The sequence below is a fragment of the Oncorhynchus masou genome, chromosome 17, assembly GCF_036934945.1.
Source record: "Oncorhynchus masou masou isolate Uvic2021 chromosome 17, UVic_Omas_1.1, whole genome shotgun sequence".
Taxonomy (NCBI): Eukaryota; Metazoa; Chordata; class Actinopteri; order Salmoniformes; family Salmonidae; genus Oncorhynchus; species Oncorhynchus masou.
Genome location: NC_088228.1, coordinates 8,647,628 through 8,672,224, shown reverse-complemented (window position 1 = coordinate 8,672,224; position 24,597 = coordinate 8,647,628). Strand labels below are relative to the sequence as shown.

At 43.6% G+C, this 24,597-nt stretch overlaps 1 protein-coding gene across 1 annotated transcript in view; it reads right to left on the bottom strand.

Moving 5' to 3' along the window:
- Positions 1-4,480: 4,480 nt before the first annotated feature.
- gk5 (glycerol kinase 5) overlaps positions 4,481-24,597 on the bottom strand; it is a 27,575-nt gene continuing 7,458 nt past the window's right edge. Inside the window, exons 9-16 of the mRNA XM_064992163.1 lie at positions 24,364-24,424; positions 19,696-19,822; positions 16,701-16,805; positions 16,377-16,471; positions 14,755-14,858; positions 13,864-13,923; positions 12,179-12,312; positions 4,481-9,039 (exon numbers count right to left, since the gene is read on the bottom strand). Of these exons, the coding sequence (XP_064848235.1) occupies positions 8,867-9,039; positions 12,179-12,312; positions 13,864-13,923; positions 14,755-14,858; positions 16,377-16,471; positions 16,701-16,805; positions 19,696-19,822; positions 24,364-24,424 (859 nt within the window). The 3' untranslated portion in view covers positions 4,481-8,866. The remainder of the gene's footprint in view (positions 9,040-12,178; positions 12,313-13,863; positions 13,924-14,754; positions 14,859-16,376; positions 16,472-16,700; positions 16,806-19,695; positions 19,823-24,363; positions 24,425-24,597) is intronic.

The window sequence follows — 24,597 nt, the reverse complement described above, 5'->3', positions numbered from 1 at the left end:
AGAATCTCACATTTGGACTCATCAGACCATAGGACAGATTTCCACCAGTCTAATGTCCATTGCTCGTGTTTCTTGGTCCAAGCAAGTCTCTTCTTCTTATTGGTCCGTTAGTAGTAGTTTCTTTGCAGGAATTCGACCATAAAGGCCTGATTCACGCTGTATTCACAGTATTCACGCAGCAAGTCGGTTAGGACATCACTTTTGTGCATGACACAAGTAATTTTTCCAACAATTGTTTACAGAGAGATTACACCATCCCAACCGTGAAGAACAGGGGTGGCAGCATCATGTTGTGGGGGTGCTTTGCTGCAGGAGGGACTGGTGCACTTCACAAAGTAGATGGCATCATGAGGAAAGAAAATTATGTGGATATATTGAAGCAACATCTCAAGACATCAGACAGGAACTTAAAGCTTGATTGCAAATGGTTCTTCCAAATGGACAATGATCCCAAGCATAATTCCAAAGTTGTGGCAAAATGGCTGAAGGACAACAAAGTCAAGGTATTGGAGTGGCCCTCACAAAGCCCTGACCTCAATCCTATAGAAAATTTGTGGGCAGAACTGAAAAAGTGTGTGCGAGCAAGTAGGCCTCCAAACATGACTCAGTTATACCAGGTCTGTCAGGAGGAATGGGCCAAAATTCACCCAACTTACTGTGGGAAGCTTGTAGACGGCTACCCGAAACATTAGACCCAAGTTAAACAATTTAAAGGCAATGCTACCAAATACTAATTGAGTGTATGTAAACTTCTGACCTACTGGGAACGTAATGAAAGAAATAAAAGCTGAAATAAATCATTCTCTCTACTATTATTCTGTCATTTCACATTCTTAAAATAAAGTGATGATCCTAACTGACCTAAGACTGGGAATTTTTACTAGGATTAAATGTCAGGAATTGTGAAAAACTGAGTTTAAATGTATTTGGCTAAGGTGTATGTAAACTTCCGACTTCAACTGTATTTGGGCTGCAATTTCTGAGGCTGGTAACTCTAATAAACGTATCCTCTTCATCAGAGGTAACTCTGGGTCTTCCTTTCCTGTGGCCGTCCTCATGAGAGAAGGTGTCATCATAGCGCTTGATGTTTTTTTCTCATTGCTTATTTGAGCTGTTCTTACCATAATATGGACTTGGTCTTTTACCAAATACAGCTATCTTCTGTATACTCCCCCACCTTATGATAACACAACTGATTGGTTCAAACCCTTTAAGAATGAAAGAAATTCCACAAACAAACTTTTAAAAGGCACACCTGTTAATTTAAATGCATTCCAGGTGACTACCTAATGAAGCTGATTGAGAGAATGCCAGGAGTGTGCAAAGCTGTTGTCAAGGCTCGCCTGGTTCACCATCTACTTTGCAGACAGAGTTCAGTGTGTCAAATCGGAGGGCATGTTGTCCGGACCTCTGGCAGTCTCTATGGGGGTACCACAGGGTTCAATTCTCGGGTCGACTCTTTTCTCTGTATATATCAATGATGTAGCTCTTGCTGCGTGCGATTCCCTGATCTCCGCAGACGACACCATTCTGTATACTTCTGGCCCTTCCTTGGACACTGTGCAAACTAACCTCCAAACGAGCTTCAATGCCATACAACACTCCTTCCTTGGCCTCCAACTGCTCTTAAACACTAATAAAACCAAATGCATGCTTTTCAAACGTTTGCTGCCCGCACCCGCTCGCCCGACTAGCATCACCACCCTGGACGGTTCCGACCTAGAATATGTGGACAACTATAAATACCTAGTTGTCTGGTTAGACTGTAAACTCTCCTTCTAGACTCATATTAAACATCTCCAATCCATAATCAAATCTAGAATCGGCTTTCTATTTCGCAACAAAGCCTCCTTCACTCACGCCGCCAAACTTACCCTAGTAAAACTGACTATCCTACTGACTCTCAACTTCGGTGATGTCATCTACAAAATAGCTTCCAATACTCTACTCAGCAGACTGGATGCAGTCGATCACAGTGCCATCCGTTTTGTTACCAAATCACCCCATACCACCGACCACTGCGACCTGTATGCTCTAATCGGCTGGCCCTCGCTACATATTCATCACCAGACCCACTGTCTCCAGGTCACCTACAAGTCTATGCTAGGTTAAGCTCCGCCTTATCTCAGTTTACTGGTCACAATAACAACACCCACCCATAGCATACATTCCAGCAGGTATATCTCACTGATCATCCCCAAAGCCAACACCTCATTTGGCCGCCTTTCCTTCCAGTTCTCTGCTGCCAGTGACTGGAACGAATTGCAAAAATCGCTGAAGTTGGAGACTTTTATTTCCCTCACCAACTTTAAACATCAACTATCTGAGCAGCTAACGGATCGCTGCATCTGTACATAGTCCATCTGTAAATAGCCCACCCAATCTACCTACCTCATTCCCATATTGTTTTATTTACTTTTCTGCTCTTTTGCACACCAGTATCACTACTTGCACATCACCATCTCCTCATCTATCACTCCAGTGTTAATCTGCTAAATTGTAATCCATCGCTACTATGGCCTATTTATTGCCTACCTCCTCATGCCTTTTGCACACACTGTATAGAGACTTTCTTTTTTCTACTTTGTCATTGACTTGTTTATTGTTTACTCCATGTGTAACTCTGTGTTGTTGTCTGTGTCACACTGCTTTGCTTTATCTTGGCCAGGTCGCAGTTGTAAATGAGAACTTGTTCTCACCTGGCTTACTTGGTTAAATAAAAGGTCAAATAAAAAATAAAAATGAGACAGATATTTTACCGGATGTATAAATGTGAAGCATCTGCTTGGCGTTTGCGCGTCGTGCGAGGAAGCCCAGCCTGCCTGGTTAGATTGAGGTGGGGGGAAAAACATTGTATGGTTGTTGGCTGTCTGTCTGTCTGTCTGTCTGTCTGTCTCTCTCTCTCTTTCATACTATGCTACTGTAGCCTACATACTATGCTACTGTGGACTACATACTATGCTACTGTGGCCTACATACTATCCTACTGTGGACTACATACTATGCTACTGTGGCCTACATACTATGCTACTGTGGCCTACATACTATGCTACTGTGGCCTACATACTATGCTACTGTAGCCTACATACTATGCTACTGTGGACTACATACTATGCTACTGTGGCCTACATACTATGCTACTGTAGCCTACATACTATGCTACTGTAGCCTACATACTATGCTACTGTGGCCTACATACTATGCTACTGTGGCCTACATACTATGCTACTGTGGCCTACATACTATGCTACTGTGGACTACATACTATGCTACTGTGGACTACATATTATGCTACTGTGGCCTACATACTTAAATATTTGGTGCTTTTAACAATTGCCGTTGCCATGGAAATACAGAATAACTTAAATACAATGTAAGCAGGCTGAGTAAGAGAGAGAGCGAGAGGGAGGGGGAGAGAGAGAGATAAAGATAGCACAGAATCCTATCACAGCAGGATTTGTGGACCCAAGGGAGAGTGAAGTACAGCTATCGAACATAATTACCACCAAGACCACACTCCAACCCGTGTGTTGATGTGCCCTTTAGCAAGGCACTTCATCTGAATTGCTACAGGGTTGATTTGGAAATCATTGTGAAACAGGACAAATATATGCAACCACCAAATTAAAAGGGAAAGATTAGTCAGATGTACAACTGAATCTTCCACATTTGAATGGTGTCTTCTGCATTTAACCCATCCCCTCTTAATCGACATTCACATCTTCGGCGCCCGGGGGAACAGTGGGGTTAACTGCCTTGTCCAGGGGCAGTACGACAGATTTTGACCTTGTCAGCTCGGGGATTTGATCCAGCAACCTTTCGGTTACTGGCCCAACACTCTAACCACTAGGTTACCTGCCGCTTCTCACTCAAGCACTCACACACTTAAGCAAATTGATTCTCTGGCACACAGAGTAAATATGTTTTGACATATTGGGATTAGTGTATTGATTCATGGCCCAGGTCTCTAACTCTAACACATTTACCCTGCGACATCAACCCACAGGCAAAACAGGACCTGTGTGTATGTGTTAGCAAGAGGGAGATCATACACACTCACACTCCTCTCATTGTCTGCAGAGCCCTTCTCTGTGTGCCCAATTAGTTTCCCCCCGCTCTCTCTCATACCAGCACAATGAGCAAGAATACAGTTAATTTTCTCTCTCAATTCATCCTTCCGTTGCCGTGGCAACAGTGACAGCATCACTGCCGCTGATGAGAGCCAATCATTAAAATGGCATCTGAGGGCTCCATTTCCCACAAGTCTCTGGGTGCAAGTGATTTCCCATAAACCTCTGCTCTAAGCCAATTGACCAACTTTCTGTGGAACTGCATTTCCCATGTTTTTAGGGGCTGACAGTCTCCTCTGGGAAGTACATTTTCAATGTGTTCCATGCCAATGTTTAGCAGGACATCAACAAAAAAGCAGAAAGAGACAGTGATTCAGCACAGGCTAGTAATTGACCACAAAGTACAATCATTTATATCATATAAGTTTTTAATGTTACTATTAAACCGTGTAACCATTATTACACAACACTATTCTCCCAATTGTATCCACAGATAAATGGTTAACGATGTATAGACAAATCAAAAATGTATCGTGCTTACAAGTAAGTACTTGGCAACTCTTTTAACAACAGTTATCCATAAAGAGTAGGGTTTCAAATAGTCTTGTTCAAGTGTTAAAACATCAGCATCCTATTTGTTAACATGTAATCTCCTGCATTTGATGTTCTTTAGGGAAAAAAAGGTAGGCAGACAACAGAAATGGAGAGAGATGGACAGCAATACAAAATACATTTGTAAAAATGTCACAAATATCCAATAGTACATTAGGGTATGGTGGCCCATAAGGGCCAGAATTAAGCAGCACAATCTCCATGTAGGCTGTTGGAAGCACTCAATCCATTGAAATGCCAGAAACATGGACAACAGATACTTTCTCTTAGTTCATAAGTGTACACGGGGATAAAGTAACACTGTGCAATATTCCTTTCCAATAACAGTTAAAGTCTTTCCAATTCATGTAAACCACAATCACAATAATCAGTGTCTGTAAGAACATTAAACATACATAAAAACAAGCGTTTCCGATTCAAGCATGCAGGCAAATGAGGGTTGATTCTCAAAAGTATTATATTATGTAATTCTATCAAATCCTATCAAGTCTCCTTGTCACCTTTCCTTCGTTCATTACGCTGCGCTGAAAAAGTTCTGGATCAGTGAAAACAAGTGCCCCAGTGGCCTACCACCGTACACGACCCTCGTATTAGTGCGGAGACAGAGGAGAGGAGACAAGGAGAGGAAGCCTTTTGAGAGCCAACCCTGCGTACAGTATATGCATCATAGGCATAGAATTGTCCATGGTGTTCCTGAACTCTGTTGAAAAGCAGTGACTAGCTCCCTCTCCTGGACAAGGGGGGCACTGCAATGAGGCACTGACACGGTCTACCAACACTGACTGATTAAAAGATTGTGTAATAATTTACTTCATACTTTCAGTATAATGCTTTATATCTTGTTATAAGTATGTATGAGCCTTTATAGAGCCTTTACATGACTTCCAATATGTTATTTCTCTCTATGTTTATTTTTTTTATTGATTTATTCAACTAGGCAAGTCAGTTAAGAACAAATTCTTATTTACAATGACGGCCTACCAAAAAGCAAAAAGGCCGGGGACGGACTGGGATTAAAAATATATATTTTTAATAAAAAAATAAATATAGGACAAAAACACACATCACGACAAGAGAGACAACACTACATAAAAGAGAGACCTAAGACAACATAGCAAGGCAACAGCACATGACAACACAGCATGGTAGCAACACAACGATGGTAGCAACACAACGATGGTAGCAACACAACGATGGTAGCAACACAGCATGGTAGCAACACAATGATGGTAGCAACACAATGATGGTAGCAACACAGCGATGGTAGCAACACAACGATGGTAGCAACACAACGATGGTAGCAACACAACGATGGTAGCAACACAACGATGGTAGCAACACAACGATGGTAGCAACACAACGATGGTAGCAACACAACGATGGTAGCAACACAACGATGGTAGCAACACAACGATGGTAGCAACACAGCGATGGTAGCAACACAACGATGGTAGCAACACAACGATGGTAGCAACACAACGATGGTAGCAACACAACGATGGTAGCAACACAACGATGGTAGCAACACAACGATGGTAGCAACACAATGATGGTAGCAACACAAAACACGGTACAAACATTATTGGGCACAGACAACAGCACAAAGAGCAAGAAGGTAGAGACAACAATACATCACACAAACAGCCACAACTGTCAGGAAGAGTGTCCATGATTGAGTCTTTGAATGAAGATAATGAGAGAAACAAAATGTCTAGTTTGAGTGTTTGCTGCAGCTCGTTCCAGTCACCAGCTGCAGCGAACTGAAAAGGCGAGGGACACATATTGCTTTATTTATTTATTTTACTAAGAAAGTCAGTTAAGTACAAATTCTTATTTACAGAACGACAGATTTTTTTACCTTGTCAGATCATAGATTCGATCTAGCAACATTTGGGCTACTGGCCCAACTCTAACCACTAGGCTACCTGCCACTTTAAGGCCCAACTCTAACCACTAGGCTACCTGCCACTTTAAGGTCCAACTCTAACCACTAGGCTACCTGCCACTTTAAGGCCCAACTCTAACCACTAGGCTACCTGCCACTTTAAGGCCCAACTCTAACCACTAGGCTACCTGCCACTTTAAGGCCCAACTCTAACCACTAGGCTACCTGCCACTTTAAGGCCCAACTCTAACCACTAGGCTACCTGCCACTTTAAGGCCCAACTCTAACCACTAGGCTACCTGCCACTTTAAGGCCCAACTCTAACCACTAGGCTACCTGCCACTTTAAGGCCCAACTCTAACCACTAGGCTACCTGCCACTTTAAGGCCCAACTCTAACCACTAGGCTACCTGCCACTTTAAGGCCCAACTCTAACCACTAGGCTACCTGCCACTTTAAGGCCCAACTCTAACCACTAGGCTACCTGCCACTTTAAGGCCCAACTCTAACCACTAGGCTACCTGCCACTTTAAGGCCCAACTCTAACCACTAGGCTACCTGCCACTTTAAGGTCCAACTCTAACCACTAGGCTACCTGCCACTTTAAGGTCCAACTCTAACCACTAGGCTACCTGCCACTTTAAGGTCCATGTAGGTTTTTATTCAGGGTCAGAACAGTTCAAATGCGTTTATATTCTAGATCTTGTCAGGGAGGTACTCAGATCCAGACTCGGAGAAGAAATTAACGTCAGCAGGCCTGGCGTAAGCGTTTGACCAGAGCAGGGAGTCGGGGTAACCAACCAGGCAATAGAGAGAGTACACCGTAGAGAGCAGTTACTGCTGATATCTGAGAAGGGACCATTCATTCAATTTATGACCATAAGAATTAATATACTGTAATTTGCTTATAGTTTATGATTCCAATTTTAAATAATAACACAAAAATATATATGAAGGCCCACAGAAGGTGAGCCAATCTTGTATCTCATAAACCGTGTATTTATGGTCTCACTGGAAATCCACAGAGTATTGGTCTCAATGGGAATCCACAGAGTATTGGTCTCAATGGGAATCCACAGAGTATTGGTCTCAATGGGAATCCATTGGTTCTAGCATGGGTGGATAGTAACCACCTGAGGTCACATGGTTTGGTTCAGTTCTCTTGTAGCTCATCTCTATTCCAGTACTAGACCTGGGTGGTGTCCATCAGACACAATGAAAACACTGGAACAGGGAGAGACTAGACACTTGGGTGGTGTCCATCAGACACAATGAAAACACTGGAACAGGAAGAGACGAGACACCTGGGTGGTGTCCATCAGACACAATGAAAACACTGGAACAGGGAGAGACGAGACACCTGGGTGGTGTCCATCAGACACAATGAAAACACTGGAACAGGGAGAGACTAGACACCTGGGTGGTGTCCATCAGTCACAATGAAAACACTGGAACAGGGAGAGACGAGACACCTGGGTGGTGTCCATCAGACACAATGAAAACACTGGAACAGGGAGAGACTAGACACCTGGGTGGTGTCCATCAGTCACAATGAAAACACTGGAACAGGGAGAGACGAGACACCTGGGTGGTGTCCAGCAGACACAATGAAAACACTGGAACAGGGAGAGACTAGACACCTGGGTGGTGTCCAGCAGACACAATGAAAACACTGGAACAGGGAGAGACGAGACACCTGGGTGGTGTCCAGCAGACACAATGAAAACACTGGAACAGGGAGAGACGAGACACCTGGGTGGTGTCCAGCAGACACAATGAAAACACTGGAACAGGGAGAGGCTACTACGAGAAAGACAGTTTAGTTCACAGTCGTGAAACGTTCAAAAACCATTTTCCTCGTGTGCTGTAATGAGTTAGGTAAGGTTGTATGGGATAATATTGAGCGCCTGGCCAGGGCCTCAAGTCAGAAGGTCATAAGGTTCAACAGCATTAGAGGTCCACTCGGTCCTAAAACACAGTTCCAATATTTTTCAAATGCATCCTCCTTCGTCCTATCCTTCCTTCCTTGACATAGTCACTAATATAACACAGTTGGATTTTACTACATTTTACAGATCTAGTAATGTCAGATAAGTGTTTACTTCGAATAATACGATTTAACAAAAAATAAAAATAAGTATTTTCCCATCTGGCCAACCCATAGACAGAGAGAATGAGATACTACTGAGAGGTCAGACATCATAGAGGCAGTCATTGGGCTTCGGTTAGCAGCACCAGAGGTCCCGTCTGTCCGTCCACCCAACTGTAAGCCTACGTCCGTCTCACTGTCCTGCGAGCCTCAGGGATTGCCGTACCAGTTCATGGAGCGTTTCAGCGCCTGTTCCCATCTCTGCAGAATGGGTGTGTACTCGCCCTCCGTGCCCCCATCACCCATTCTGTACAAATTCCGGGGTAGGAAGACTCGGTCAGTGCGCTGTAGTTTCTTCAGCTCCTCCTGACTCTTCCAGAAGCCTAGAGAGAGGCAGCGAGAGCAAGAGAGAGGCAGCGAGAGAGAGAGAGGCAGCGAGAGGCAGCGAGAGAGAGAGAGGCAGCGAGAGAGAGAGAGAGAGAGAGAGGCAGCGAGAGAGAGAGAGAGAGGCAGCGAGAGAGAGAGAGGCAGCGAGAGAGAGAGAGGCAGCGAGAGAGAGAGAGAGGCAGCGAGAGAGAGAGAGAGAGAGGCAGCGAGAGAGAGAGAGAGGGAGGCAGCGAGAGAGAGAGAGAGGCAGCGAGAGAGAGAGAGGCAGCGAGAGGCAGCGAGAGAGAGAGAGGCAGCGAGAGAGAGAGAGAGAGAGAGAGGCAGCGAGAGAGAGAGAGAGAGAGAGAGAGAGAGAGAGGCAGCGAGAGAGAGAGAGGCAGCGAGAGAGAGAGAGGCAGCGAGAGAGAGAGAGAGGCAGCGAGAGAGAGAGAGAGAGAGGCAGCGAGAGAGAGAGAGAGGCAGCGAGAGAGAGAGAGAGAGAGAGGCAGCGAGAGAGAGAGAGAGAGAGGCAGCGAGAGAGAGAGGCAGCGAGAGAGAGAGAGAGAGAGCGAGAGAGAGAGAGAGAGAGGCAGCGAGAGAGAGAGAGAGAGAGGCAGCGAGAGAGAGAGAGAGGCAGCGAGAGAGAGAGAGAGAGAGGCAGCGAGAGAGAGAGAGAGAGAGAGAGGCAGCGAGAGAGAGAGAGGCAGCGAGAGAGAGAGAGAGAGGCAGCGAGAGAGAGAGAGAGAGGCAGCGAGAGAGAGAGGCAGCGAGAGAGAGAGAGAGAGAGGCAGCGAGAGAGAGAGAGAGAGAGGCAGCGAGAGAGAGAGAGAGAGAGGCAGCGAGAGAGAGAGAGAGAGAGGCAGCGAGAGAGAGAGAGAGAGAGGCAGCGAGAGAGAGAGAGGCAGCGAGAGAGAGAGAGAGAGAGGCAGCGAGAGAGAGAGAGAGAGAGGGCAGCGAGAGAGAGAGAGGCAGCGAGAGAGAGAGAGGCAGCGAGAGAGAGAGAGGCAGCGAGAGAGAGAGAGGCAGCGAGAGAGAGAGAGAGGCAGCGAGAGAGAGAGAGAGGCAGCGAGAGAGAGAGAGAGGCAGCGAGAGAGAGAGAGAGGCAGCGAGAGAGAGAGAGAGGCAGCGAGAGAGAGAGAGAGGCAGCGAGAGAGAGAGAGAGAGAGGCAGCGAGAGAGAGAGAGAGAGAGAGGCAGCGAGAGAGAGAGAGAGAGAGGCAGCGAGAGAGAGAGAGAGGCAGCGAGAGAGAGAGAGAGGCAGCGAGAGAGAGAGAGGCAGCGAGAGAGAGAGAGGCAGCGAGAGAGAGAGAGAGGCAGCGAGAGAGAGAGAGAGGCAGCGAGAGAGAGAGAGAGGCAGCGAGAGAGAGAGAGAGGCAGCGAGAGAGAGAGAGAGGCAGCGAGAGAGAGAGAGAGCAGCGAGAGAGAGAGAGAGGCAGCGAGAGAGAGAGAGAGGCAGCGAGAGAGAGAGAGAGGCAGCGAGAGAGAGAGAGAGGCAGTGAGAGAGAGAGGCAGCGAGAGAGAGAGGCAGGGGGAGATTATGTTTCTATTGCAGTGATTCTCGGTCCCAAGAAACAAAGGGATATTCTGTTGAATCCGAAAATTAATCTTCATGGTTGTACAGTCATCTCAAACTGTGAAGGACCTCAGCGTTACTGGACACTGATCTCTCTTTTGACGAACATATCACGATAGTGTCAAGGACAGCTTTTTTCCATTTACGTAGTAACATTGCAAAAATCTGACATTTTCTATCCAAAAATGAGGCAGAAAAATGTATCCATGCTTTTGTTACTTTTAGGTTAGTCTGCTGCAATGCTCAACTTTCCGGCTACTCGGATAAAGCACAAAATAAACTTCAGTTAGTGATAAATACGGCTGCTAGAATCCTGACTTGAACCAAAAAATGTGATTATATTACTCATTATTATATTACAGTGCTAGCCCCTCTACACTGGCTTCCTGTTAAGGCAAGGGCTGATTTCAAGGTTTTACAGCTAACCTACAAAGCATTACATGGGCTTGCTCATACCCATCTTTCCGATTTGGTCCTGCCGTACATACCTACACGTACGCTATGGTCACAAGACGCAGGCCTCCTAATTGTCCCTAGAATTTCTAAGCAAACAGATGGAGGCAGTGCTTTCTCCTATAGAGCTCCATTTTTATGGAATGGTCTGCCTACCCATGTGAGAGACGCAGACTCGGTCTCAACCTTTAAGTCTTTACTGAAGACTCATCTCATATGGGTCATATGATTGAGTGTAGTCTGGCCCAGGAGTGTGAAGGTGAACGGAAAGGCACTGGAGCAACGAACCGCCCTTGCTGTCTCTGCCTGGCCGGTTCCCCTCTCTCCACTGGGATTCTCTGCCTCTAACCCTATTACAGAGGCTGAGTCACTCTGCCTCTAACCCTATTACCGGGGCTGAGTCACTGGCTTACTGGTGCTTTTCCATGCCGTCCCAAGGAAGGGTGCGTCACTTGAGTGGGTTGAGTCACTGACATGACTGACTGACTGACTGACTGACTGGGTTGCCCCCCCCTCCCTTTGGGTTGTGCCGTGGAGGAGATCTTTGTGGGCTACACTCGGCCTCGTCTCAGGATGGTAAGTTGGTGGTTGAAGATATCCCTCTAGTGATGGGGGGGCTGTGCTTTGGCAAAGTGGGTGGAGTTATATCCTACCCGTTTGGCCCTGTCCGGGGTTGTCCTCGGGGGTATCATTATGCTGCAGTAGTTTATGTGTCGGGGTGCTAGGGTCAATCTGTTATATCTGGAGTATTTCTCCTGTCTCCTTCTCCTAATTCTCTCTTTCGGAGGATCTGAGCCCTAGGACCATGCCTCAGGTCTACCTGGCATGATGACTCCTTGTTGTCCCCCGTCCACCTAGCCGTGCTGCTGCTCCAGTTTCAACTGTTCTGCCTGTGGCTATGGAACCCTGACATGTTCACTGTGATAACTATTATTTGACCATGTTGGTCATTTATGAGCATTTGAACATCTTGGCCATATTCTGATATAATCTCCACCAGGCACAGCCAGAAGAGGACTGGCCACCCCTCATAGCCTGGTTCCTCTCTAGGTTTCTTCCTAGGTTTTGGCCTTTCTAGGGAGTTTTTCCTAGCCACCGTGTGTGTGTGTGGTGTGTGTGCGCGGGACGTACCAACTTCCAGTCCAGCCACGAAGGCTGCCCCCAGGCAGGACATTTCGTGTTGGGTCGGCCGAGCGACCTTCCTGCCAAACAGGTCCGCCGTCAGCTGCATGACAAAGTCATTGGTACAAATGCCACCGTCTGCCCTGCATACACACAAATAATAAATCAGACACACATGCACCTCAGAATATATAAATATAATATAATATATATGCACACTCCTGTCTCACACACACAAAACATTGAGGATTCAAGAGGGAGGGAGGGAGGGAGGGAGGGAGGGAGGGAGGGAGGGAGGGAGGGAGGGAGGGAGGGAGGGAGGGAGGGAGGGAGGGAGGGAGGGAGGGAGGGAGGGAGGGAGGGAGGGAGGGAGGCAGGCAGGCAGGCAGGCAGGCAGGCAGGCAGGCAGATATATATATATAAAAAATACAAAAGTATGTGGACACCCCTTCAAATTAGTATTTCAGCCACACCCATTGCTGACAGGTGCATAAAGTCAAGCACATAGCCATGCAATCTCCATAGACAAACATTGGCAATATAATGGCCTTACTGAAAAGCTCAGTGACATTCAACATGGCACCGTCATAGGATGCCACCTTTCCAACAAGTGACTTCATCAAATTTCTGCCCTGCTAGAGCTGCCCCGGTCAACTGTAAGTGCTGTTATTGTGAAGTGAATACGTCTAGGAGCAACAACGGTTCAGCCGCGAAGTGGTAGGCCACACAAGCTCACAGAACGGTACCGCAGAGCGCTGAAGTGCGTAGCACGTAAAAATGGTCTGTTTTCGGGTCGCAACACTCACTATCGAGTTCCAAACTGCCTCTGGAAGCAACGTCAGCACACGGACTGTCCGTCGGGAGCTTCATGAATGGGTCTCCATGGCCGAGTAGCCACACACAAGCCTGAGATCACTATGCGCAATACCGAATGCTACCTGCCCCAATGTTTAATGCCAACAGTAAGGTTTGGTGGAGGAGCAATAAATGGGGGTTTGTTTTTCATGGTTCGGGCCCCTTAGTTCCAGTGAAGGGAAATCTTAACACTACAGCAGACATTCTAAACGTTTCTGTGCTTCCTACTACGTGGCAACAGTTTGGGGAAGGTCCTTTCCTGAGGTTTGTGTTTGGTTTTAGCCAGACATAAGGGGACCCATCTCGTTCAAAAAGTGGACTCAAGTTTGCTAAAAAAAAAAACGCAGAAAGACACGTGACGCAGCAAGACACGCGACGCAGCAAGACACATGACGCAGCAAGACACATGATCCAAAGCACACAATCAAGCCTACGTGAAAATGGCTAAAAAGCAACACATTTGCAATTTTGGAACGGCCGAGTCAAAGTCCAGACCTAATCCCAATTGAGATGTTGTGGCAGGACTTGAAATGAGCATTTCATGCTTGAAAACCCACACATGTCACTGAGCTAACGCAGTTCTGCATGGAAGAGTGGGACAAAATTCCTCCACAGCAACATGAGACTGATCAACGACTACAGGAAGCGTTTGGTTGGAGTCATTGCAGCTAAAGGTGGAACAACCAGTTATTGAGTGAAAAGGGGGACAAATACTTATTCACGGCACTGTGGAGAGATCCGTAAAATCAGTAACAATCACCGATCAATACATCAACACAATCTAAAGAATGGTTTGAGATGATCTGAAACGTATAGGGAGTACTCCACTGTAGGCCTACCTGATCTTCCTGATGGGAATGTGTGTTTCTCTAAGCATCGTCTCATACAGCTGCTTGTTCCTACGAAATGGCACACACACACACACACATCAGTGTATACCATCTTCAAATATACACGTGGACAGTTTATTATTAGGTACATTACCCAGTTCACGAAAATGGATCGATCCTACAAAAGTGAGTCATGTGGCCGTGGCTTGCTATATAAAGCAGGCAGACAGGCATCAAGGCATTCAGTTACTGTTTGATTGAACGTTAGAATGGGTAAAATGAGTGACCTATTTTGAGAGTGGTATGATTATTGTTGCCAGACTTTGAGACTTGTCCCGAAGCCACTCCTGCATTGTCTTGGCTGTGTGGTTAGGATCATTTTCCCAAAAACATTTTTTTTTTGTTGCTTTGTCCGTTTTGAGGTATTGTCTAGATTGCTGAGACAAATGTTGGACTTAATACATTTTTAGAACAAGGTTGTAACTTAACAAAATGTGGAAAAAGTCAAGGGGTCTGAATTATGGGGTATTGTGATGTCATTATGGAGTATTGTGATGTCATTATGGAGTATTGTGATGTCATTATGGAATTTTGTGTGTTGATTGCTCAGGCTTTGTATTTATTTAATCATTTTTAGAATAAGGCTGTAACATAACAAAATGTGGAAAAGTCAAGGGGTCTGAATACTTTCCCGAAGGCACTGAACCTTCAGATAGATTACTTATTACTATTTTGGTCTTCAAAACTCCATTTTGTCCCTTGTGCCCGCATTCATTTCACAATTAATTCATCTTTATGGATAAATTCAGAATTTTATATTAATGTGTGTTGACCAATATTGCCAACACACATCAACGCACACACGTAGGCACGCACAAACTCTCAAGCAAACACACTGACCTAAATGCAACAGACTCCAGAATGGCTCGGACCAGGTGACTCTTGGTTGTGGATGGTTTTAGGCCCATGAAAGAGGCGCATGCTTTGGGATCGTTTAAAGGGGCCTGGTGAACACACAAACACGTTAAACATACATAGTGAGGACACAACACTAACACTAACACACCATAGCTAGGGCCCTATAAAATCTACGATGTGGAGAACGCGAACAGAATCACGGAATCTAGATATTACAATGGACTTCAACAATATTCAAATAAATGTATTGAATTTATTACAAAATTAATTAACTTGCCCAAGTTAATCATGAGACATCAACAAAATGCAACAGTGATTTGTATTGTCCTGCAACGGCACAGCAGTGTGTGTGTGTGGGTGGGGGGTACACGCGTATGTCTAAACTTTGTGTAGCCGATAGCGATGATGCTAAGGATAACCTTCTGCTAGCAGAGAAAGAAAGGCTTTCCTAAAAACCTCCTCAGTTAAATGTAAACGACAACGTAGCCTATATGCCTGGCAGAATGAGATCAGGATTATTCGCATCAATCCAGTGGCCATTTTGTTTTGCAAACTCTGCAATCACATGATTGCCACAGAAACACAGCGAGCCAAACAACGGTTTTCTGGCTGCTGCACACTGCCATTACAGGGTAACTACACCGAAAAATCTAAATGTATTTTTTTTTTTATATACATAGACCTCAAAAGTGATCTCCTGATGTGGTTTAATCATTGTTGTGGACATAGAACATCCAATTTGGTTGTTTTTCTATTGAAAAAAAAAGGTGTGATTTTGAAAGGCAAAACCAGAAAATAATAGGAAAAACAGGAAACGGAATCAGGCAAAACATTGTACTGAATTTATAGGGCCCTACATATACATACACACACACATACATATTTTACATTGCATTTAAGTCATTTGGCAGACGCTCTTATCCAGAGCGACATATATATACATATATATACACATATATATACACATATATATACACACACACACACACACACACACACACACACACACACACACACACACACACACATATATATACATACATATATACATATATACATATATACATATATACATATATACATACACACAAATAAATAACCAAACCCAAGAGCATATATAAACAACATCTCACACACATAAACAAAGGCATATACACAAACAACATTATTCCAGCATGTTTTGGGAGCGACAACTCACATGAAATGAATAAGAGACAAAACTTACAAAAGCTGGTTGAACAAAGGTAGGCAGAGAAGGAAAAGACGACGTTATGACAACACTGTAGTGACAACGCTGTTATGACAACGCTGTTATGACAACACTGTAGTGACAACACAGTAGTGACAACACAGTAGTGACAACGCTGTTGTGACAACGCTGTAGACACATTAATCATGACACTACTTCCAAGGTCACCCAGAAACACCCACAAAACCCATAGGCTGATGGCACACCCAACTGTCATTAACACTCTCACTGTGAAACCAATACACAGTATACGCGTGCGTGTGTGTGTGTGTCTGTGCAAGCAAACACACACACACACACACACACACACACACACACACACTTCAATCATTCCTGTGCGCATACACACACTCACCTGCAGGCCACTAAACGAGGGAACGAAGCACACACCATCCGAGTTGGCCACACTGTTGGCCATGGCATCTGTCTCCCGTACATCTGAGAACAGCTCTGGAACGACACAACTGATGTCACTTCCTCTGATATCACCAAACTATGGGATAAATATGAACTTATATGCACATTGTGTTTTCATGCCCTTTTTCTATCAAATATCAATATATGAATCAATATATGAATTACGCATGGTTGGTGTCTTTCCCCTTACTTTTGAGAATATCCTAATTACAGAGCTCCTGGATTGTTGCCAAACAGGCATCATGCCAGTGGTCAGACTCACCCAGCTCCTGTGCCCACTTAATGGCTGTGCCAGTGTCTGCTGCATTGCCCTCTGCTAGATACACTACCTCTGGGCCAATCTTCCACCCCACAACAGGGTAGAGACCTGTACAAGCAACAGATTTCCATGACAACCTGGGACATGTCTGAACTGCATACTTTTTTTTTGTAAAAGTGTCTTATTCTATTATTATTATTATTGATATTGTTGTTTACTGAGCTAGAGGGAATACCCCCCCAAAAAAGATTTGTGAAAAGAAAAACAAAATGAAAAGCCTGGGAATGTGAGTGTTATGTACTACAAAAGCAAGTTAGATCTTCTCTGGGTTTCTAAAGCTAACCAGCTTCAGTTAGCTTCACATTCCTTCTCAGGCTTCATCTGTACTACGATGGTGGATAATGCTCGTCCGCCTGTCGCCAACTCTAGCAGGCTTGGTAACTGCGCGTTACACGTGTCTAGTCAAACCCCGAACTCTTCATTGAGACAATTCTGAAACATCAATCCATGGGGGAGTCAGAGCTAAATTTGAATTTGTGCCAAAAATCTTAATGAAAGAGAAGTTATATTGATAAGTTATTGTTATTGTTAAATGCCGTCTTTAATGTGGTTATGAATGCACAAGCACCTTTGATCCCACTGCTATTGATAAAATAGGCTAATTGTATGGTCATACAAACGTTTTAGTACGGTGCATGAAGTTTCAAATGCATTCTGTCATTACTAAATGTGTAATGTGATAGGTATTTTAACATGACATATATATATATATATATATATATATATATATATATATATATATATATATATATATATATATATATATATATATATATATATATATATATATATATATTTTTTTTTTTTTTACACCAACAAAAACATTTGATTCATAAAATATTTAAATCGGTCGTCTTCCTCAAATTAATGATCTTCATGAGATTTCATTGGTCCTCAACTCTTTAAACGACACTTCATTCAGGATAAATGGAGTTAGCCCTGAGTTAGCCTGCCCCGAAGCAGGTTCAGGGGAGGACCAAGGACCCCCTAAACAAGGGGACTGGAATTGGTCCAACTCATTCTAACACATGTACAAAATGATCCTCTTTACCTAAAAGCATGATAGTTTGGAGGATATAGTGGTAAGGTTTGCCGGCCCTCGTCTTTGTCTCGAGCCTAACAACACCCGTGCCAACATATCCTCCAAACACCGGCTTCGAGGGCATTATCACTTAAGTTATTGCCCCTTTAAAAATGGAATTGACAGAATTGTAGCAACATAAAATCTTATTAAAATCTGTTTATATACACCACCAGAAAAAATATTACACTACATTTGTACATTTTCTGACAAGCGAGAACTTAGATATGGTCATTTTCCCATTTTCAGAAATTCTTAAGAGTGTTTGAGAATGACATCTACTAAGACATTTGTGAAAATTCTACATCAATATAGAGTGAGAAAGCGTTTGGACAAATAATAGACACTGCAGTAAATAAAACCGAATCAAAACATCGGTCTCATCCAGGACCAGAGTCTACACAAACCAATGTGCCACAGTTAAATCAGAGGTACAGTAGGCCTATACGCAAAAAAAAGCCATTTGCCACGGGGGTCTGCCATTATTCACTTTGAAATGGATTGTGGGTATTTACAGGCAGTTGCAAAAGCGCGGGTTTAGATCATTTGAACGTATTCAGCAAAAGCCACAAAATACACTTTACACTTTACAGTGCCTTCGGAAAGTATTCCCTGGACTTTTTACACATTTTGTTCCGTTACCGTCTACTTCTAACAAATGATTAAATTATTATATTCTCATCAAATCTACACACAAATACCCCATAATGACAAAGCAAAAATAGGTTTACATAAGTATTCAGACCCTTCACTCAGTACTTTGTTGAAGCACCTTTGGCAGTGATTACAGCATCGACTCTTCTTGGGTACAAAGCTACAAGCTTGGCACTCCTGTATTTGGAGAGTGACTCCCATTCTTCCCTGCAGATCCTCTCAAGCTCTGTCAGGTTGGATGCCCCCCCCCCCCAGATTGTTTTATTTATTGCAGACTGACGCTGATCTCTCCAGAATCCAATGTGATGGAGAACTTTAACCCTTTCATAGGGCTCTGGGATGAGTTTATGTTTGTGGAATAAACCTGCTTACAGTTTAGAATCTGGTGTGTTAGAGCAGGGATGGAACTTTAACCCTTTCATAGGGCTCTGGGCTGAGTTTATGTTTGTGGAATAAACCTGCTTACAGTTTAGAATCTGGTGTGTTAGAGCAGGGATGGAACAAAAGCCTGCCCAGCCAGTAGCTCTTAAGGAGAATTTTCACCAGCCCCGACTTAGCCCTTGTGTCCATGAATGAGTGAGTGTGTAGGCCTGATTGCATGTTGACTTTGAGGGCCAATTTCCTAGTCACAGATTAAGCATAGCCCTCAGCTAAAAAGCCATTTCAATGGAGAGTTCCCTGTTCAGCATACTTCTCATACTGAGGATGATGGTAAGTGAGACCATGTTCATCCCTGAGGCAGGACGTAGTCTCTAGCTAGCTATGTGGGACTATGTCCATATCTGAGTCATTTGAATAACTAACCCAAGATAGACCGTAGCCTGTCGTTTCCAATGACAGCAAATTAATCCTTTTGGGCAGAACAAGCAGGGGGCAGAGCCAAGCATGAGCTAGCGAGATCTTATTATGTATTTCCATAATTCCATTAGGGAACGCCTACTCTGTGAAGCGCGCATGTGCAATAACTCAATTCACCCTTGCACTCCTAAACAAGACCATTTTTGTATAACTTTGGCAAAGGGTAAAGTCTACCAAACTTAGTCCACTCTGTAACAAATTCTAATTTTGAAAACAGAAAACTGTATTGAGATGAAATGTTTCATTGATTAAAAAAAATGTGCAGAATGTTAACCACATTTCTACATGCGGTGAAATATCGGTCTCATAGTTCTGTGATCTGTGATGAAGCAGTTAGCTACGTACCGGCCACAGACGTGTGTGGCTTGCTCCCAGTGTTGATGTTCATGAAGGTGCCCGTTCCCATGGTGATCTTCACATCACCGATGTCGAAGCAGCACTCACCAAACATGGCCGCCTGCTGGTCTGCCATCTACAGGGTGAGAGGTAACAGATTTATGACCCCAAATCCTAACCTTAACCATTAGGGGGATACATCATACTCAAACCAATCAATATGTAGGTCTTTGTCAAGACATGTTATAATAACTCAAATCAATATGTACAGTACCAGTCAAAAGTTTGGATCCCATCTACTCATTCAAGGGTTTTTCTTTATTTTTACTATTTTCTACATTGTAGAATAGTAGTGAAGACATCAAAACTATGGAATAACACATATGTAATCATATAGTAACCAAAAACAGTGTTAAACAAATCAAAATATATTTTATATTTCAGATTCTTCAAAGTAACCACCCTTTGCCTCGATTCGCTCCTGAGTGGCGCAGCGGTCTAAGGCACTGCATCTCAGTGCTAGAGGCGTCACTACAGACCCTGTTTTGATCCCGAGCTGTGATCCCGAGGGTTTGGCCGGGGTAGGCAGTCGTTGTGAAATAAGAATTTGTTCTTAACTGACTTGCCTAGTTAAATAAAGGTTATATATATATATATATATATATATATATATATATATATATATATATATATATATATATAATGACAGCTTTGCACACGCTTGGGATTCTCTCAACCAGCTTCATGAGGAATGCTTTTCCAACAGTCTTGAAGGAGTTCCCACATATGCTGAGCACTGCTTTTCCTTCACTCTGCGGTCCAACTCATCCCAAACCATCGCAATTGGGTTGAGGTTGGGTGATTGTGTTAAACATTTTAAAAATGTGGCCATGTCCTCTGATGCAGCCCTCCATCACTCTCCTACTTGGTCAAATAGCCCTTACACAGCCTGGAAGTGTGTTTTGGGTCATTGTCCTGTTGAAAAACAAGTGATAGTCCCACAATGCGGAAACCAGATGTGATGGCGTTTCACTGTAGAATGCTGTGGTAGCCATGCTGGTTAAGTTAGCCTTGAATTCTAAATAAAATCAGACAGTGTCACCAGCAAAGCACTCCCACACCATCACACCACCTCCTCCATGCTTCACGGTGGGAACCACACATGAGGAGATCATCCGTTCACCTACTCTGTGTCACACAAAGACATGGCGGTTTGAGCCAAAAATCTCAAATTTGGATCAAAGGACAGATTTCCACAGGTCTAATGTCTATTGCTCATGTATCTTGCCCCAAGCAAGTCTCTTATCTTTATTGGTGTCCTTCAGTAGTGGTTTCTTTGCAGCAATTCGACCATGAAGGCCTGATTTAAGCAGTCTCCTCTGAACCGTTGACTTTGAGATGTATCGGTTACTTGAACTCTCAGAAGCATTTATTTGGACAGCAATTTCTGAGGCTGGTAACTCTCATGAAAGGATCCTCACTTAAATAGAAAAATGCTATTGCTACCTCTTTGCAATAAGGGATTGAGACCAAAAGCTCAAGATAAGTTTCAAGAGTTTATTACCAAGGATATAGTCAGCTTAATGCATCCATTTTAGAAAGTTACACAACACATCTTATACTCTTCCCTCCTTTTAGTCACCACCGTCTTGTAGGCTATAAATTTTATGACCCCAATGAGTTTCCCTCCTTTCCCCTGTAGAATGCCCATGGTCCTCTCTTTGTTTAGCTATCCATCTTCTGGGTCTGACCCTGCTCTCTGATCCGAGGCAATTTCCTCTTATCTGATTAGTTCAACCTTTTCTAAATTAGCATACACACAGTTTCATGGCCTAAACTCCATTAATACACATGCTAATCATTCACTAAACAGGATACAAACAAACTAGTTTAACTTGAAACATGTTACATTTGAACTAAATCCAACAGTGTCCTCTGCAGCAGAGGTAACTCTGGGTCTTCCTGTCTTCCTGTGGCGGTCCTCATGAGAGCCAGTTCCATCATAGCGCTTGATGGTTTTTGCGAAATAAATTCCATAAACTAACTTTTAATAATGCACACCTGTTAATTTAAATGCATTCCAGGTGACTACCTCATGAAGGTGGTTGAGAGAATGCCAATAGTTTGCAAAGCTGTCATCAATGAAAAGTGTGGCTTAATTTTGAAGAATCTCATAAAATATATTTTGATTTGTTTAACACTTTTTTGGTTACTACATGATTCCATACGTGTTATTTCATAGTTTTGATGTCTTCAATGTTATTCTACAATGTAGAAAAATAGTAAAATAAATAAAAGATGAGTAGGTAGAAAATATGAGTAGGTGTGTGCAAACATTTGACGGGTACTGTTGGTCTTTATCTAGACATGTTATAACTCAATCAATATGTCGACCTTTACCCCAAATAAATGACGGGATTTCCATCATCAAATAAACTACTAACTACGATTTTTGGGTGATCTGTCGGACAGTAAACTGTCGAACAGTGAGCTACGCAGAAAATGACAGCGTTCATTGAAAAACCTACTTTGGTCAACTCAAACAGAGAAGATATTTGCAGTGTGTATTTAACAGTGACACTTTAGTCCATAAATCAAGGTCCAAATGGCCAGTCACATGAAAACAAACAGACAACTGCTTTCAAAATATCCCCTTTGTTCCACATGCATTCTCAGTATCAGTCATTATCACATGTATTCTTTATTTAACTAGGCAAGTCAGTTAAGAACAAATTCTTATTTACAATGACAGCATACCCCGGCAACGCTGGGCCAATTGTGCACCGCCCTATGGGATTTCCAATCACGGCCGGTTGTGATACAGCCTGGATTCGAACCAGGGTGTCCTGGTGTGATGCCTCTAGCACTGAGATGCAGTGCCTTAGACTGCTGTACCACCCGGGAGCCCTAATACATACATTTAAAAAATATATATATATATATATTTGACCTGTGTGTGAAGTCTTTGCTAATTTATAAATAAAAAAATAAGACTGTAATATCACATATACATAAGTATTCAGACACTTTACTCAATACTTTGTTGAAGCACCTTTGTCAGCGATTACAGCCTCAAGTCTTCTTGGGTATGAAGCTACAAGCTTGGCACAACTGTATTTGGAGAGTTTCTCCCATTCGTCTCTGCAGATCCTCTCAAGCTCTGTCAGTTTGGATGTGGAGCGTCACTACACAGCTTCGTTTAAGTCTCTCCAGAGATGTTAGATCAGGTTCAAGTCCGGGCTCTGGCTGGTTCACTCAAGGACATTCAGAGACTTGTCCCGAAGCCACTCCTACGTTGTCTTGGCTGTGTGCTTAGGGTCATTATCCTGCTGGTAGGTGAACCGTCGCCCTAGTCTGAGGTCCTGAGCGCTCTGGAGCAGGTTTTCATCAAGGATCTCTCTGTACTTTGCTCTAGTCATCTTTCCCTCAATCCGGACTAGTCTCCTAGTCCCTGCTGCAGAAAAACAACCCACAGCATGATACTGCCACCCCCATGCTTCACAGTAGGGATGGTGCCAGGTTTCCTCCAGACGTGAGGCTTTGCATTCAGGCCAAAGAGTTCAATCTTAGTTTCATCAGACCAGAGAATCTTGTTTCTCATGGTCGGAGAGTCTTTTAGGTGCCTTTGGCAAACTCCAAGCGGGCTGTCGTGTCTTTTACAGAGAAGTGGCTTCCGTCTGACCACTCTACCATGAAGGCCTGATTGGTGGAGTGCTGCAGAGATGGTTGTCCTTCTGGAACGTTCTCCCATCTCCACAGAGGAACTCTTGAGCTCTGTCAGAGTGACCATCAGGTTCTTGAACCATTCCCTGTCAAGGTCCTTCTCCCCCGATTGCTCAGTTTGGCCAGGCGGCTAGCTCTAGGAAGAGTCTTGGTGGTTCTGAACTTCTTCCATTTAAGAATGATGGAGGTCACTGTGTTCTTGGGGACCTTCAATGCTGCAGACATTTTTGGTACCCTTCCCCAGAACTGTGCAGACACAATCCTGTCTCTGAAGTCTACGGACAATTCCTTCGACGTGATGGCTTGGTTTTTGCTCTGACATGCCCAGCCAACTGTGGGACCTTACATAGACAAGTCTGTGCCTTTCCAAATCATGTCCAATCAATTGAATTGACCACAGGTGGACTCCAATCAAGTTGTAGAAACATCTCAAGAATGATCAAAGGAAACAGGATGCACCGGAGCTAAATTTCAAGTCTCATACCAAAAGGGTCAGAATATTTATGTTTTTAGCTTTAAATATATTTGCAAAAAAATTCTAAAAACCTGTTTTCGCTTTGTCATTATGGGGTATTGTGATGTCATTATGGGGTATTGTGTAGAGATTGATGAGGAAAAAAATGTAATTGAATCCATTTTAGAACAAGGCTGTAACGTAACAAAATGTGGAAAAAGTGAAGGGGTCTGAATACTTTCTGAATGCACTATATTACCTGTGAGTATATATCCCATGTGTGTTTCTAGAAACATGTAATAAACGGCTGATGCTAAGAATTAAAGAGGCAAGTGGATGTTTTGATAGGTCATATTCCCACAAAGAGAGCAGAATAACCTGAAGACACACTGACCTAGCATGGCTGGTGACCAGACAAAACAAAGATACCGTAAAGCCATAAAGATAACAGACTCATTCCAAGACGTGGATATAGTGATGCAAAGATGAGAGATACTCACAACAGACATAATAGGGATCGACACCCCAAAGATGGAGGGATCTGTTGAGCCAAAGAGGTGGCTGGTGAAGCAGAAGGGGGAAGAGGAGATCATGTATGAATGAATAGGTATTATATATGACAATAAATAAATCAACATCTAATCTGTCTTTATCACTGTAACTAGATATCGCCTAGTTAAACTGACTGACCTAGTTAAATCAATTAAACAGATATCAAGGAGAAGAGAACAAAT